The sequence below is a fragment of the Phoca vitulina genome, unplaced genomic scaffold (genome assembly GCF_004348235.1).
Source record: "Phoca vitulina isolate PV1807 unplaced genomic scaffold, GSC_HSeal_1.0 scaffold20, whole genome shotgun sequence".
Lineage (NCBI taxonomy): Eukaryota > Metazoa > Chordata > Mammalia > Carnivora > Phocidae > Phoca > Phoca vitulina.
The window spans coordinates 36,161,691-36,174,834 of NW_022589723.1; the positions used below are offsets into that span (position 1 = coordinate 36,161,691).

Genomic DNA, 13,144 nt, shown 5'->3' on the forward strand with positions numbered 1-13,144 from the left:
GTAGGCAAGAGAAGCTTGTCTTAAGTTTGGCATAGAATTCAGGACCATCGCTTTGGGAGTCAGTGGCACTGAGACAGGAACGGAGGCCTCTGGCAGGGGTGAGGCTGCTCAGGCAGAACAAACGTGCACAGAGAGGAGAGGACACGGGGCAGGAGGCTGGTGGGGTGGCGCCCTCCTGGGTCTGTTCCTAAGAAGCATGTGTCTCCGGCCTCTTCACGCCTCACACCCCCCCACTTAGGCTGGTGGCGTGTCGCATTTCTTCAGTTGTTACTGAGCTGTCCACTCCTTCACGTACTCGCTTGTTCATTCATTCAGTAAGCATTTATTCAGCACTTACCTTGTGCCATGCATTGTCATAGGTACTAAGTTCACACTGATGGATAGAATACCGTCCCTGCCCACCAGGACTCACAGCCCTGGCTGGGGAGGCAGATGACTACACAGGCAGATGCCCCTCTGCACAGTCCATGCCGTGGTGAGCAGATGATGTGGTGGGAGCATAGGAGAGGGACAGCTAAGCCACCTTGATGAGGGGATACAGTGGGCTTTCCAAAGGAGGCCCTGCCTTCAGGGTCCTGAGGATGTGGTGTTGTATTCCATGGGTGAGGAAGGGGCAGGGAAAGAGACACAGGGTCTTCTAGACCGGGGGGAGAGGGGAGTGCAGCTTTCACAATGGCTCAGAGACAAGGAAGAGCATGTGGGGCGTGGGGGCCGAGAAGTGGTCCAGAGAGCTCAGCTGACGAACTGACCCCACACTTCATGGTGGGCTGGACCCCATCTTCACTCAAGTGTTTACTGAGCAGCTTCTAGGAAGAAATTGGCTTGCTTAGGCTGGCCACATGGAATGATTTCACTTGATTTGATTGTATTCAACTCTATACAGTTGGGTTTAAGGAAATGTTGCCTCTTCAGAAAGAAGGTGCGGATTTTTGAACCAAAGAATAACCTGAAGAAATGGTGTAGTCATAAACAAGGCAATTGCTCAGTGAAGGGACTGGAGTCGGAGAGACCCCAGGAAAGTCTGGCAGCCCTTGGGAGCGTTCGGAAGGCACTAACACAGTGGGGAAGGGCCATGGTGTGAACTGAGCCCCTGCAAAATCAGGCACCAGGAGAAATGCTACTGATGGGTCACCTCCCCTCCCTCACAAGAACCTAATGGAAGGTGGTGTTTTTACACCCATTTTACAAACGAGGAAGTAGAAGGGTGGAGTTTGTCAAAGCCATTTGCCTTGCATCACTTTGAGAGGCTTGCCATGGTTTTCTGACTTGAGCGGAGACTGAGGTAAGTCATCAGAAATAAGACCCCCATTAGGCGAAGATGCAGCGCAACTGAGCGTCTGTTAAGCAGTGAGCAGCTCCGGACAATGGGGTAAGTATGGTATCAGTGTTTAGAGCAGGGCACTCAGGAGTGGTTGGGGATTTTTAGCATGGAACTTCAATTCATTCATTCATTCTATTTATTCAGTAAAAGTTTTGCTAGAGTTGCAGCTGCAAAAGCAAACAAAACAAGCCTAAGATCTGTGCCCACATGGAGCTTCTGTCCTAGAGAGGAGGCTGATAATAAATAAGATAGAGGGATGCCTGGGTCCGTCGAGCCTCAGAGTCCTTTTTTTTTTTTTTTAAGATTTTATTTATTTATTTGACAGACATAGAGTGAGCACAAGCAGGGGGAGTGGCAGGCAGAGGCAGAGGCAGAAGCAGGCTCCCCGCTGAGCAAGGAGCCTGACGCAGGGCTCGATGCCAGGACGCTGGGATCATGACCCTGAGCCGAAGACAGACACTTAACCGACTGAGCCACCCAGGTGCCCCAGAGCCTCAGACTCTTGACTGTGGCTCAAGTCATGGTCTCAGGGTCCTGAGATGGAGCCCCCCCAACCATGTGGGGCTGTGCTCAGCAGGGAGTCTGCTTAAGATTCTCTCCCTCTGTCCCCTCCCCTGCTCACAGGTGCACACACACTCTCTCTCTCTAAAACAAAAAATGAAAAACAAACAAACAAAAAACAAGATAAAGAATTTAGTCACAGTAGGATAAATGGTGATAAGCGCTAGGGAGAGAAATACATGATGTCATTTGAAAGAAGCACAGAAACATCTGGGTGGCTGCAATTTTACATGGAGGGGCCAAGAAAGTAGCATTTGAATAGAGGCCTAAAGAAATGGAAGGCAGGAACCTGAGGACAACTGGGGAACAGTGCTCTGGCAGAGGGAAGAGCAAGGGCTAGAGACAAGAGTATGCCTGGGGAGTCCACGCACCAGCCTGGATCCCCTGCAGCTAGCTGGGAGGGAAAAGGCAAAAGAGAGGGGGCTGGACCTTGCAGGCCTTGAAGGCCATCCTAAGGACTACAGCCTTCCCTCCGTGCAGGACTGGAAGTCTCTGGAAGGTCCTGAGTGGAGGGTAACCCCATCTGACTTCTGTTTCAACAATGTCCACTTGGTTTCCATGTTGGGGTCCATGGTCCGAAGGGGAAAAGGCAAAGCAGGGAGAGAATCGGGCAGCAGTGATCCAGGTGACACCGGGGAGCCACAGAGGTGGTGAAAGTGGTCCAACCTCAACATATGCAGAAAGTTGGGCCATGGATTGGATGTGGCGTGTGAGAGGAAGTGAAGGATGACCCCGGCATTTTGGCCCGGAACCAGAAGTGACTAACTGCACCAGGGCGGCAGGGCGGGGGGAGAGGGAGAGGAGGAGGCCAGGTGGGAGAGAAGGAGGCGAGAGGATGGGATGAGGAGGAGGCGAAGTTTGGGACCCAAAGCCAGGGCCTCTGTTAAGCTTGAGGCAGAGATGTGGAAGACACGAAGGTAGGACAGCTCCACAGAGGCCGGGGGCAAAAGGACTGGGTCAGATCCCACAGAAAGGACGGAGAGATGAGCTCAGAGGGGAGGTTATTGGATTTGCAAATAAACAGCCCTGAGATCACAAGAGACACACAGTGTGGGGTGTGGATTTCCACCCGGTTCCACATGCCCCTTACTTCTGTATGGGGCTCTTTGGGCCGGTTTCTTTTTTTTTATTTTCCTTCCCAGCTCTCTTCAGACCAGTGCTGGCCTGTGCCTATCCACTTCTCCAATACTGGCTTTGAAGCCTGTTTAATTTAATGGTCCCTCCAGGGATCTCTTGGTAATGGGTGGGAGGGTACCCTGTCCCCTGTATGGTATTTTTATGTTCATTTTTATGGGGCATTTATTTTTCATGCTAAAAATATCCTGTGCCTTTCTGGAGGTAGGGGAGGGGAGGGGAAGTGGAGTGGAAAAATTATTTCAGCATCTCGCTTACAAATCTGCTCAGTGGACCAGAGTCCTTACCTACCGTGGGTTTGAGGACTGGGTTTCCATGCCTGTTTCTGGATGTCCTCACTAACATATTCCAGCCCAGACCCTTCCTGTTTTAATGAAAGGAAAGCCCTGCAGTCCCTCCCACTCATCTTTGAAACTCCCTCCGGATGGCCTAGTGAGTTTCCATTCCAGTAGATGGCACGAAACTGAGTTCATGAAGCACAGAGAGCCCGAACATCTGTTTCTATGGGTCTACATGATGTCATTTGTCCTGAAACACCCCCAGCCTCACACATAGACAGCCCAGATTCTAAATTTGGAAGGAAACAAAAACCAGAAGGGGAATTCCTACTAGGATAACGTTCTGGGTGTGGAGAGGCACCCAAACCTGGCTTCGATGAATGGACTGATTGAGCCTGTAGACTTTAGAGGGCTAATCTCTTCTCACTGCTTCCCTAAACTCTGTCCTTTGAAAAAGAAAAGAAAAATAAACTGGGCAAAGTCGTTACTGTGTGAAATGAGCCTGGGGATTAGGATTTCCTTGGGTCTAAGAGCAATTGAGTCATTACCATTGCGTGGATTCAAGGTTGACTTCAGGGTAGTTGAGTTCATAGATCACAGGATATTTGAGACACTGTCTAAAGAAAAATTTACTGTGACCTACCCTGAGCCAAGGTAATAACTTGCTTCAGAAAGGCAAAAATAAGTAAATAATGTGGCTGTGGAAGAATGTGGGTGTAGAGACTGTTGCATGGAGAAAGGAGAAAGCTGTGTGAAGACACTTTTATGTGGCTCAGAACGAAGGGCTCCTTCCTGAGCTTCACTGTGTGCTGTCCCCAGGAGAGTCCCTGAGACAGTTCTCCAGGGTGAAGAGTGTGACTCTCTCCAGGTCTGGGAACCAGGACTTGGGACCACCGTGCTGGGAAATTTTGGTTTGGGGATGGTTTGTGACAATATTTAGCACTCCAAGTCAAATGGGCTCCTTTAAAGCAGTGCATGGTGGTGGTAGAAGGCAGGGGTGTGGGTGGATTGGCTGCGGGAATGTTCTGTTTTGCCAACTTGAAGCCCTAGAATCTTGACGGCAGCAGCACACGGGGTTCTCCTGGTAGAAAAATATGTCCACATCAATATCTGGAGGAGTGCTTTATCTGAGGACTTTAAGAAGGTAGCAAAGGAATGGTTGATGACATTTGAACCTATAATCTTTTTTTTTTTTTTTTTGAACCTATACTCTTGAATGAGAACTTTATATTGTTACTCTATGGATGACCTCTTTGATTATATACACCTGTGCAGGAGAATTAACACAGCAGGCCTGAGACTGCTCTCCTTAGAAAGAGCAAGGTTGCAAGGTTGCTTGCCTGCTTGCAAGGTTGGCCCTTGGCTGGTGTGGGAACTTGGCCAGTAAACTGTCTTTTGAATGGATATAAAGCTTTCCCTAAATGATAAGGGTAGCTCACTGTACCTATCCTATTTATACAGTGGTGGTTTCTGCTGAACACCTGGTTTCCTTCTGGGAGTCTGGAATTTTAGTACGGTTGGGTACTGATATGACCAGTCTCCAATACAAACCTTAGACGCTGAGTTTCTGATGAGCTTCCCTGATAGACAGCACTTCATATGTGTTGCTAGAACTCATTGCTGGAGGAATTGAGCTGGTCCTGTGTGACTCTGCTGAGAGAGGACTTTTGAAAGCTTACACCTGGTTTCCTCCAGATTTCTCTCCACAGCCTTTTCCCTTTGCTGATTTTGCTCTGTAGCCCTTCACTGTAATAAATCCCACGAGTGTGTTGTGAATGAAACCATATGCTGAGTCCTCTGAGTCCCTCTAGCAAATTGCTGACCCTAGAGGTGATCTTGAGGACTCCGACAGAACACTAAACCACTATCTGCGACAGGGTGGGGTTCTAAAAATTAATGACCGGATTCCCCTGCACTAAATAATTGAAAAAGTTCTTTAACCAGGTGGGGTTAAAGGAAGGTGTTGATGCCAGTCTGGATAGTTTTGTTGACCCTGTTTTTGATGACCCCTACTGGTCTTGTCCCATACCTCATTTCACAAGAGTAATTACGTCCCTGTACTTAGACCTTCCCTCCTGTGTGCACAGCATTCTCAGTCTTGATTTACTTGTCCTGGGGCAGAGGCAGATCAGAGACAAGGAAGGAGTATTTGGGTCTATCAACGGTTGGTGCTGGGAACTCCCTCGCTGCTTGCAGTTCACCTCCTACACCAGCAGGAGGGTGATCATGAGGAACTGGCCACAGGTAATGTTCAGGACAGACTCCCTCAGCAGGCATGGATGTGCACTTTTCAAGTGTGCCTTTCTCACGGAGGTTTTTCTAGATTCCAAGTTGACCTACTTTTACTTGGTTTCCACACTTTCTTTCTTTAGATATGCTAATGTAATCAGGTAACTTATACAGAATCTTGCTCTGGCCTGTGGGCTTCACCTTCTGTAAGATGGCATTATCTGTCTGTAACCTGATGTGTTGACTTGGCTCTTGAAGAGCAACTTGATCCAAGTTTGGGGGCACTCCTCACTCATGGTCCTTTGCCCCAGCTCAGTTACCAGCTTGAATGCAGAATTGCTTTGATGCTTGGTGCCCTCTTTGGACATCCCATAGAGAAAAGAGAGTTTGTATATGCTGTTCAGGGTCATAGAAAGCAACTTGTCATGCACCCAATTCTGGGTTCCCATACAGCCACTCATGTGTGGAGGTTTCCCTGGTGGGACAGGTCTGTTTCTCCAGTCTCACCCCTTCTGCACTCATAGCATACACCCATGGGGATATGAGAAGGGGGCTTGGGAAGTACATAGGAGGTAATTGTTGGAAGTATGGAGGATTCACTTATGTTGTGGACCTTTGACTCTGAGGGCTGGTTTTCTAAATTTGCTAGCCCTCATTAGCTCATCCTTGAGAGAAAATAGCCCATGGGTCTGACAGCCATCATAGAGGGCCAAAGAGGAGTGGGACTCCTGGGTATGGAGGTGAAGGGAATAAGGGAGGAGAGTATGTAAGTGGCAACAGGACCCATGGGAATGGTGGGAGAAGGAAGGAGACAGTGTCTATGGATGAGGCAGTTCCCAAGGGACCAGGAAATCCTATGGGCTTGTCATCCCACTGGATTAAGGGACCATTCATGATTGTTGACCTTGTGTGGACCCTCATAAGTTGCTATAGGTGCGTTGTTGTAAGTGGCTTCAGATACAAAGTGAATGTTCTGCTTCAGCATGATGGATAGGCTGACAGTAAAACTTTTGGGTAAAGTATTGCCCACTCTCCCAACATGATGAGTTTAGTAAGAAAATCTCATAATTACCACTGCAGGAAGTGCTAGGTGACCAGGGAAATATACTAGAACTCCAGACTTTCCTATATGGAAGCTGTTTCTCCTTGTTAACCTCAGAAAGTCTCTTTATCAGAGGTATTTGGGGTCTACGCTTCGGGTTTCAATTAGAAGCTTTTAAGGGAACATAATGTGACAAGGGTCTCCTTTCATATCCAGGGGATCTGCTCTTCATCTCAAATGACTGTGCGCAGCAGGCCCCATCATGTCCACTGACACACATTGGCTACACACCTGGGTGGTTGGGGGAAGCCATAGAGTATTGACTAAGACCTGGCCTCTTTTTTCAAGGAGGTTGCAATCTAACACATTAAGATTGGTAAGTGGGACTAAAAAGATGCCATATTTTTTTAATACAAACATCGTTATGATCATCAAATGTTCCAGCCTGCGGCGATTTCATTACCAAAATGTTTGCTTCAATTTTTTAAAGTTTTTAAAAATTTTAATTCCAGAGTAGGTAACATATAGTGTTAGTTTCAGGTGTACAATATAGTGATTCAACAATTCTGTACTTTACTCAGTGCTCATCATGACAAATGTACTCTTTAATTTCCATCACTTATTTCACCCATTCCCCACCCACCTCCCCTCTGGTAACCATCAGTTTGTTCTCTGTAGTTAAAAGTCTGTTCCTTGGTTGTCCTTCTCTTTTTTCCCCTTTGTTCCTTTGTTTTGTTTTTTAAATTCCACATATAAATGCAATCATATGCTATTTGTCTTTCTCTGACTTATTCGCTTAGCATTATACTGTCTAGATCCATCCATGTTGCTGCAAATGGCAAGATTTTCATTCTTTTTTATGGGCAAATAATATTCCATTGCAAATATATATACCATATCTTCTTTATTCATCTATCGATGGACCCTTGGGCTGCTTCCATATCTTGGCTATTGTAAATAATGCTGCAGTAAACATAGGGGTGCATATATCCTTTCAAATTAGTGTTTTTGTATTCTTTGGGTAAATGCCCAGTAGTGCAATTACTGGATCACAGGGTCGTTCTATTTCTAATTTTTTGAGGACCCTCCATACTCTTTTTCATAGTGGCTGCACCAATTTGCATTCCTACCAATAGTGCACAAAGGTTCCTATTTCTCCACATCCTCACCAACACTTGACGTTTCTTGTGCTGTTGATTTAACCATGTGTAAGGTGATATCTCATTGTAGTTTTGATTTGCATTTCCCTGGTGATGAGTGATGTTGAGCATCTTTTCATGTGTCAGTTGGCCATCTGTATGTCTTCTTTGGAAGAAGATGGCTGTTCCTGTCTTCGGCCCATTTTTAAATTTGATTATTTGTTTTTTGGGTGTCGAGTTGTATAAGTTCTTCATATATTTTGGATACTAACCAAAAGGATGCCATATTTTTGAACAGAGGTCAGGTTGGTTAACCAGTCCCAGTTCTCCATGGTGGAGGGGTCCATCCTTCCACATTTTCCATGTGCAGACAGATTTGCTCAGAGGACTGCACAAGCTGTATTAATTCCTCAGAAAAATGGCTTTCTGCACCGTCTGTAAGTATCTTTTAAGCAGGTCTTCAATGAATGAATTTTAATTTCTCATAATTCAAGTCAATCCAACATTTATTGAAGGCCTGCAAGGATGGGAAAAAATGTGTTCTCTGACCTCATGTCCTCTGCTTTTCCTGTCTTGGGATTGGCTGTGAACCCCAAGTCATTGCTTGGCAGGCAGCACAAAACCTACAGCCCCAGCTGAGCCATTTAATAGTTGCTTAAGTTGTATTTGGGGAAATTTTCTAGAAAAAAGAAGCAGTTGCCCTAAGCACCCAGGAATATTTCATGCAGCTGTATTTCTAGCCTTTGCATTTCTTCCTGTTACAAAGGATGACCTGTCACTGCCTCTGTTCAGGAATCCCACCACTTATGCACAGGTTCTTATCTCTTTTTCCCATTCAAGGACTTTGCATCTTTCTTTTGTATCATTGATTTTTCCATTTCTAGTGGATCATCCCATTGGCATACCAATATGTTGTAACATCCCTCCTTATATTTAAAAATAAATCTCTCCTTGACCTCCAATTCCTCCTTTATCTATTACTTTATTTTGCTCTCTTTATAGTAAAACTCCTCAAAACAGCTGTTGCTACTAGCTTTACTTCCTTTCTTCCTGTTCTTTCTTTGACCCTTATCAGTCAGGCTATAGTCTCCATAGTAATACTGAAACTAGAAGTTTCAAGTCATCAAAAACTCTCATCCTGCTAAATATACTGGTCACGTCACACCTTGACATCAGTTGACCTCTTATTAGCATTTATCACAGTAAGTCATATCCTTCTTCTGGAGACCCTTTCTTTGGTTGAATTTTGGGATAGCCCATTCCCCTGGCTTTCCTCATACTCACTGGTCACTCCTTCATGCCCTTTGCTGGTTTCTTCTCCTCTTCTTTCCCTCTCAGTGTTGGGGTGTTCAAGGGCTCAGTCTTCAGACTTGTTCTTTATCTTCTCTCACTCTTCAGGTGATCTTACCCAGTCTCTTAACCATACCCAAACATTTCCTTCCAATTCCTGCAAGGCCCCCTCCTCATACCTGTCTTTTCTAGTTTGCCCCTCTCTCAATCAAGGGCACCACCACTTACTCAGATACTCAGGCTCCAAGCCTATACACTGTAACTGAATTTTCTTTTTGTCCGACACTCCATATCCAAACCATCAGTAAGTGTGGTTGGTTCCATCTGCAAAATATAAGCCAAATTCAATATCTTTACATGTTTTGATCTTTACTATTGTCACCCATCAGAACCACAGCCATCTCCCTCTGGACCTACTCCGCTAGCCTCAGAGTTCATCCCTCTGCATCCTCTGTTGCTATCCCTCCCCCAGTCTATTCTCTCCATGGCCAGCCAGGAGATATTTTATTTTATTTTTTTAAAGATTTTATTTAATTATTAGAAAGAGAGAGAGTACAAGCGGGGTTGGGGGCAGAGAGAGCGAGGGAGAAGCAGACTCCCCACTGAGCAGGGAGCCTGATGTGGGGCTCGATCCCAGGACCCTGGGATCATGACCTGAGCCCAAAGCAGATGACTAACCAACTGAGCCACCCAGGCGCCCCAGGGAGATATTTTAAAAGCACAAATGAAATCATGTCAAACCCTACTCAAAACTTAGAATGAAATCCAGATTCCTTACCACAGCTGCCTCTCCCTCTCACCTTCTCTCTTGCTCACCATTCTCATCACACCGACCTTCATGCTTTTTCTCAACCCACTAACTTTATTCTCACCTCATGATGTTCATATTTCCTCTACCCACTGCCTAGAATGCTGTCAAGGATCTTTGCAGATCTCAAGCACTTATTACCTGATATTATAATGGTTATTAATGTGCTTACTTGTTTGTTGTCGGTCTCTAAGGCAATAGAATATATATTTCTTGGCAAGAGTTGAGTCTGTTTGGTCACTGATATATCACTGATGCCTGAAATAGGATCTGACACATGGAAGAGACTCAATAAAATTTGTTGAATGAGTGAGAAATTATAGTAGCTAGAATTCATAGAGTATTTACTGTGTGCCAGATACTGTGATAAGGGCTTTGCATGCCTTGTCTCATTTAACTCTCAAGCAACCCTATGAGAAGTTTACTATTATTTTATTTTATTTTATTTTATTTTATTTTATTTTATTTACAAACTGTTTATTTTCCATCAACCTTTTCCATTTCTATTTCCATTTTGTTTGCCTTTGTGGAAGAAGAGCAGCTTAAGACCACTCAGTGGTTGTTCCTACCCATTCAGTGGCCTGAGCAGTGGGAGCTGCAGACCAGTCTTCAGTGGCCAGCTGGGCGCTCCAGTCTTCAGTAGGGAACTGCGGAATAGGCACTGAGGGCCCCTGCACACCTTCAGACCAGTCTGCAACTTCAGGCTGAGTAGCAGTGAACTCAGGAGCTGGAGCCGTCCGTTCACCCTGAAATTCCTCCTTAGTCACAGCCTGTTCAGCAGCGGCCTACTCTTCCTTTTCAATCTCTTCAGGATCTCTGTAGAAGTAGAGATCAGGCATGACCTCCCATGGGTGTTCATGGGAAATGGTGCCAGGCATGCGCAGAACTTCCCTGGCCAGCACCCACCACATCAGACCCACTGAGTGAGTTCCTTTGTTGTTGCGAGAGATGGCAATGTCCACACAGAGCAGAGGAGAGTCTGTGTTACACAGAGCAATGGTAGGCAGGTTAACATAAGACGCCTCTGTAAGAGGCTGGTGGTCAGCCCTGGGATCAGTAACCACCAGAAGTCTCGGCTCCCGGAAGGCTGCCTGGATCTGGTTGGTGAAGGTTCCAGGAGTGAAGCAGCCGGCAATAGGAGTGGCTCTGGTAGCAACAGCAAATTTCAGCACAGCTCGCTGGCCACTATTCCTGGACCATATGACACTGACATCGGCTGGGTTTTCAATGGCAACAGTGGCACGAGCTGCCAGCAGAAGCTTCTCCCAGGTTCTCTTCAGATTTATGATGTAGATACCATCACTTTTCTTTTTGTAGATGTACTGTTCCATTTGGAAGTCAAGGTTGGTGCCACCTAAATGGGTTCCTGCTACAAGGAATTTGAGGACATCCTCCTCCTTCATTTGCAGGACATCAAGGGCTCCAGACATTGTGAAAGTTTCCCTTTAAGTTACAATGGGAATGCAAAACAACACCGTATGGACCCTTCCCTGGGTAGTGCGGAAAGCGAGAAGTTTACTATTATTTTACTCAGTTTCCCAGATGAGTAAACAACAGCATAAAAAGATGAAGAAATTTGCCTAAGTTTACACAACAAGCAGGGGATGGATGCACCCACCTTGGTCTCACCACGGGAGATTATACTGCCCCTGACGAAGGCTGCTCTTCTATCAGTTAAAGTCCCAATGAAACCATTTTGAGATCCCCTGCTTATGAATTCAGCATGTGGCCACCATAATGCTCCTTCCAGTCTAAAGGGAATGGAAAGAACCATCGGTGCTTAGGGAAGAGTTGTGAGGACACTCTCAGCCTCCAGTTCTCCTGCCCAGCCCCTACAAATGAATTCATATTTCAGTGTGGGTGGGGGAGGGGAAGAGGAGGAGCACAGGTGAAATGGGACAGAAGCAGTCTACCCTGGAAGCTCAAATGTCTGATCTTTCAAGTCTAGGCTTTGACATGGGGCAAACACCTCAGGTTTTCCTGCTGTCTTCATCCTCCAGCTTTACTCTTCTCTTGCTGCCCTCCCTTCCTCCTCTTCTGGATGGCGGGGGGAGTTCTCTCTAGGAGACGCTCTTGGTCCCCCAACCATATGCCCTGGGTCTGCCCTAGAGCTCATTCCCCACCTAAGAATGTTTTCCTGGCTCTCTCCACCTAAGGGCAATTTCCAGCTCAAGAGTGCACTTCCTCCTGGTGGGCAACAGACCAGAGGGGCCAGTGAGTTAGCATGAGAGGGACCCCCTACCACTGAGGGACAGGAGTTGGTAGATAGAAACGTCTTCCCTGCTGCTCTCAGCAGGACAACTCTGCAGTGTGTTGCACAGTTTCCCAGAGGGTCCCCAGCAGGACTGAGCCCCACTTATCCACAGCAGTAATCTACTGATCAACACATCCTGCATGGCTTTCCTTTCTTCCCTGTCTCCTCCCCACCCCTTCACGTGCTTCCCAAGATCACCTCCGGAGTAAGTTACACATCCTGGAATCCTTGTCGCAGGGTCTGCCTTTGGGGAAACCCCACCCAAGACAGTGTTAAACCCGCTTGTTTGCTTTTCTCTTCTTTTATTATTCCAGTCAATGGTCTTCAAATCATTTTGTCAATGGAGTTTGGTCCATGCTGCAGAATAAAGAAATAGATGCACCTCCAGCATTTCCTTCTGCTCGGTGAATAGGTGCACCTGGTTCAGAGATTCTTCACAGTTCGCCCCTTCTCTCCAGAAATACCGGCTGGCTCCTGATCCAGGGGTGGAGCACATCTCCCCATCCAGCAGGTCCTCGCTGTGGGTCTGCAGCTGGGGAAGTTGGTCTGTTTAATTCGGAAAATGTGGCGGCTACCTGATTATGGCTTCCTCAGGGGTGGAGTGTGTGTTCTGCCCGTTCATGTTGTGTTTTCCCCATGACTCCGTCCTTTGCTATTCCACAGTAAGGCCACTCTGCCATAGCAACACCTACTGACGGCGGCACCAGGCAGGCTGTTCCCTCTCAGCTGCAGAATGTTTCCTTAAAGAAACACACACCTGGAAATGGAATTCTGGAACGATTCCTGGATGCTTTCCAGAGGAACCCTGGCAACATGTGCACATACCCTTTTATTTTCCGACATGGGAACAAATATTTCCTATCTTTCTTTAGTGTGGAGGCTGGTGTCAATAACTATCCAGGGGACATGTTTCTGGGTGGCAGGAGTGGATGATGGGGGGTGAGGCTACAGCAATACCTCAGTCTGGGCCATTTGCACCGGCACACCTAAGTGGGTTATTCTGTTAATATCCCAGTGGAGATTATGGACTGGACTCAGGGGAAAAAAAAGATGGAGATGAAAATTCTGGAGTTATCTTCAAAGAGACA

The 13,144-nt window shown here is 46.6% G+C and overlaps 1 protein-coding gene across 1 annotated transcript; it reads right to left on the minus strand.

The window, feature by feature from the left end:
* Window positions 1-10,344: 10,344 nt before the first annotated feature.
* On the minus strand, window positions 10,345-11,232 carry LOC116640723 (40S ribosomal protein SA-like). The gene is given in 1 exon segment (XM_032417908.1): window positions 10,345-11,232. A coding segment is annotated over 1 exon segment (888 nt).
* Window positions 11,233-13,144: the final 1,912 nt, after the last annotated feature.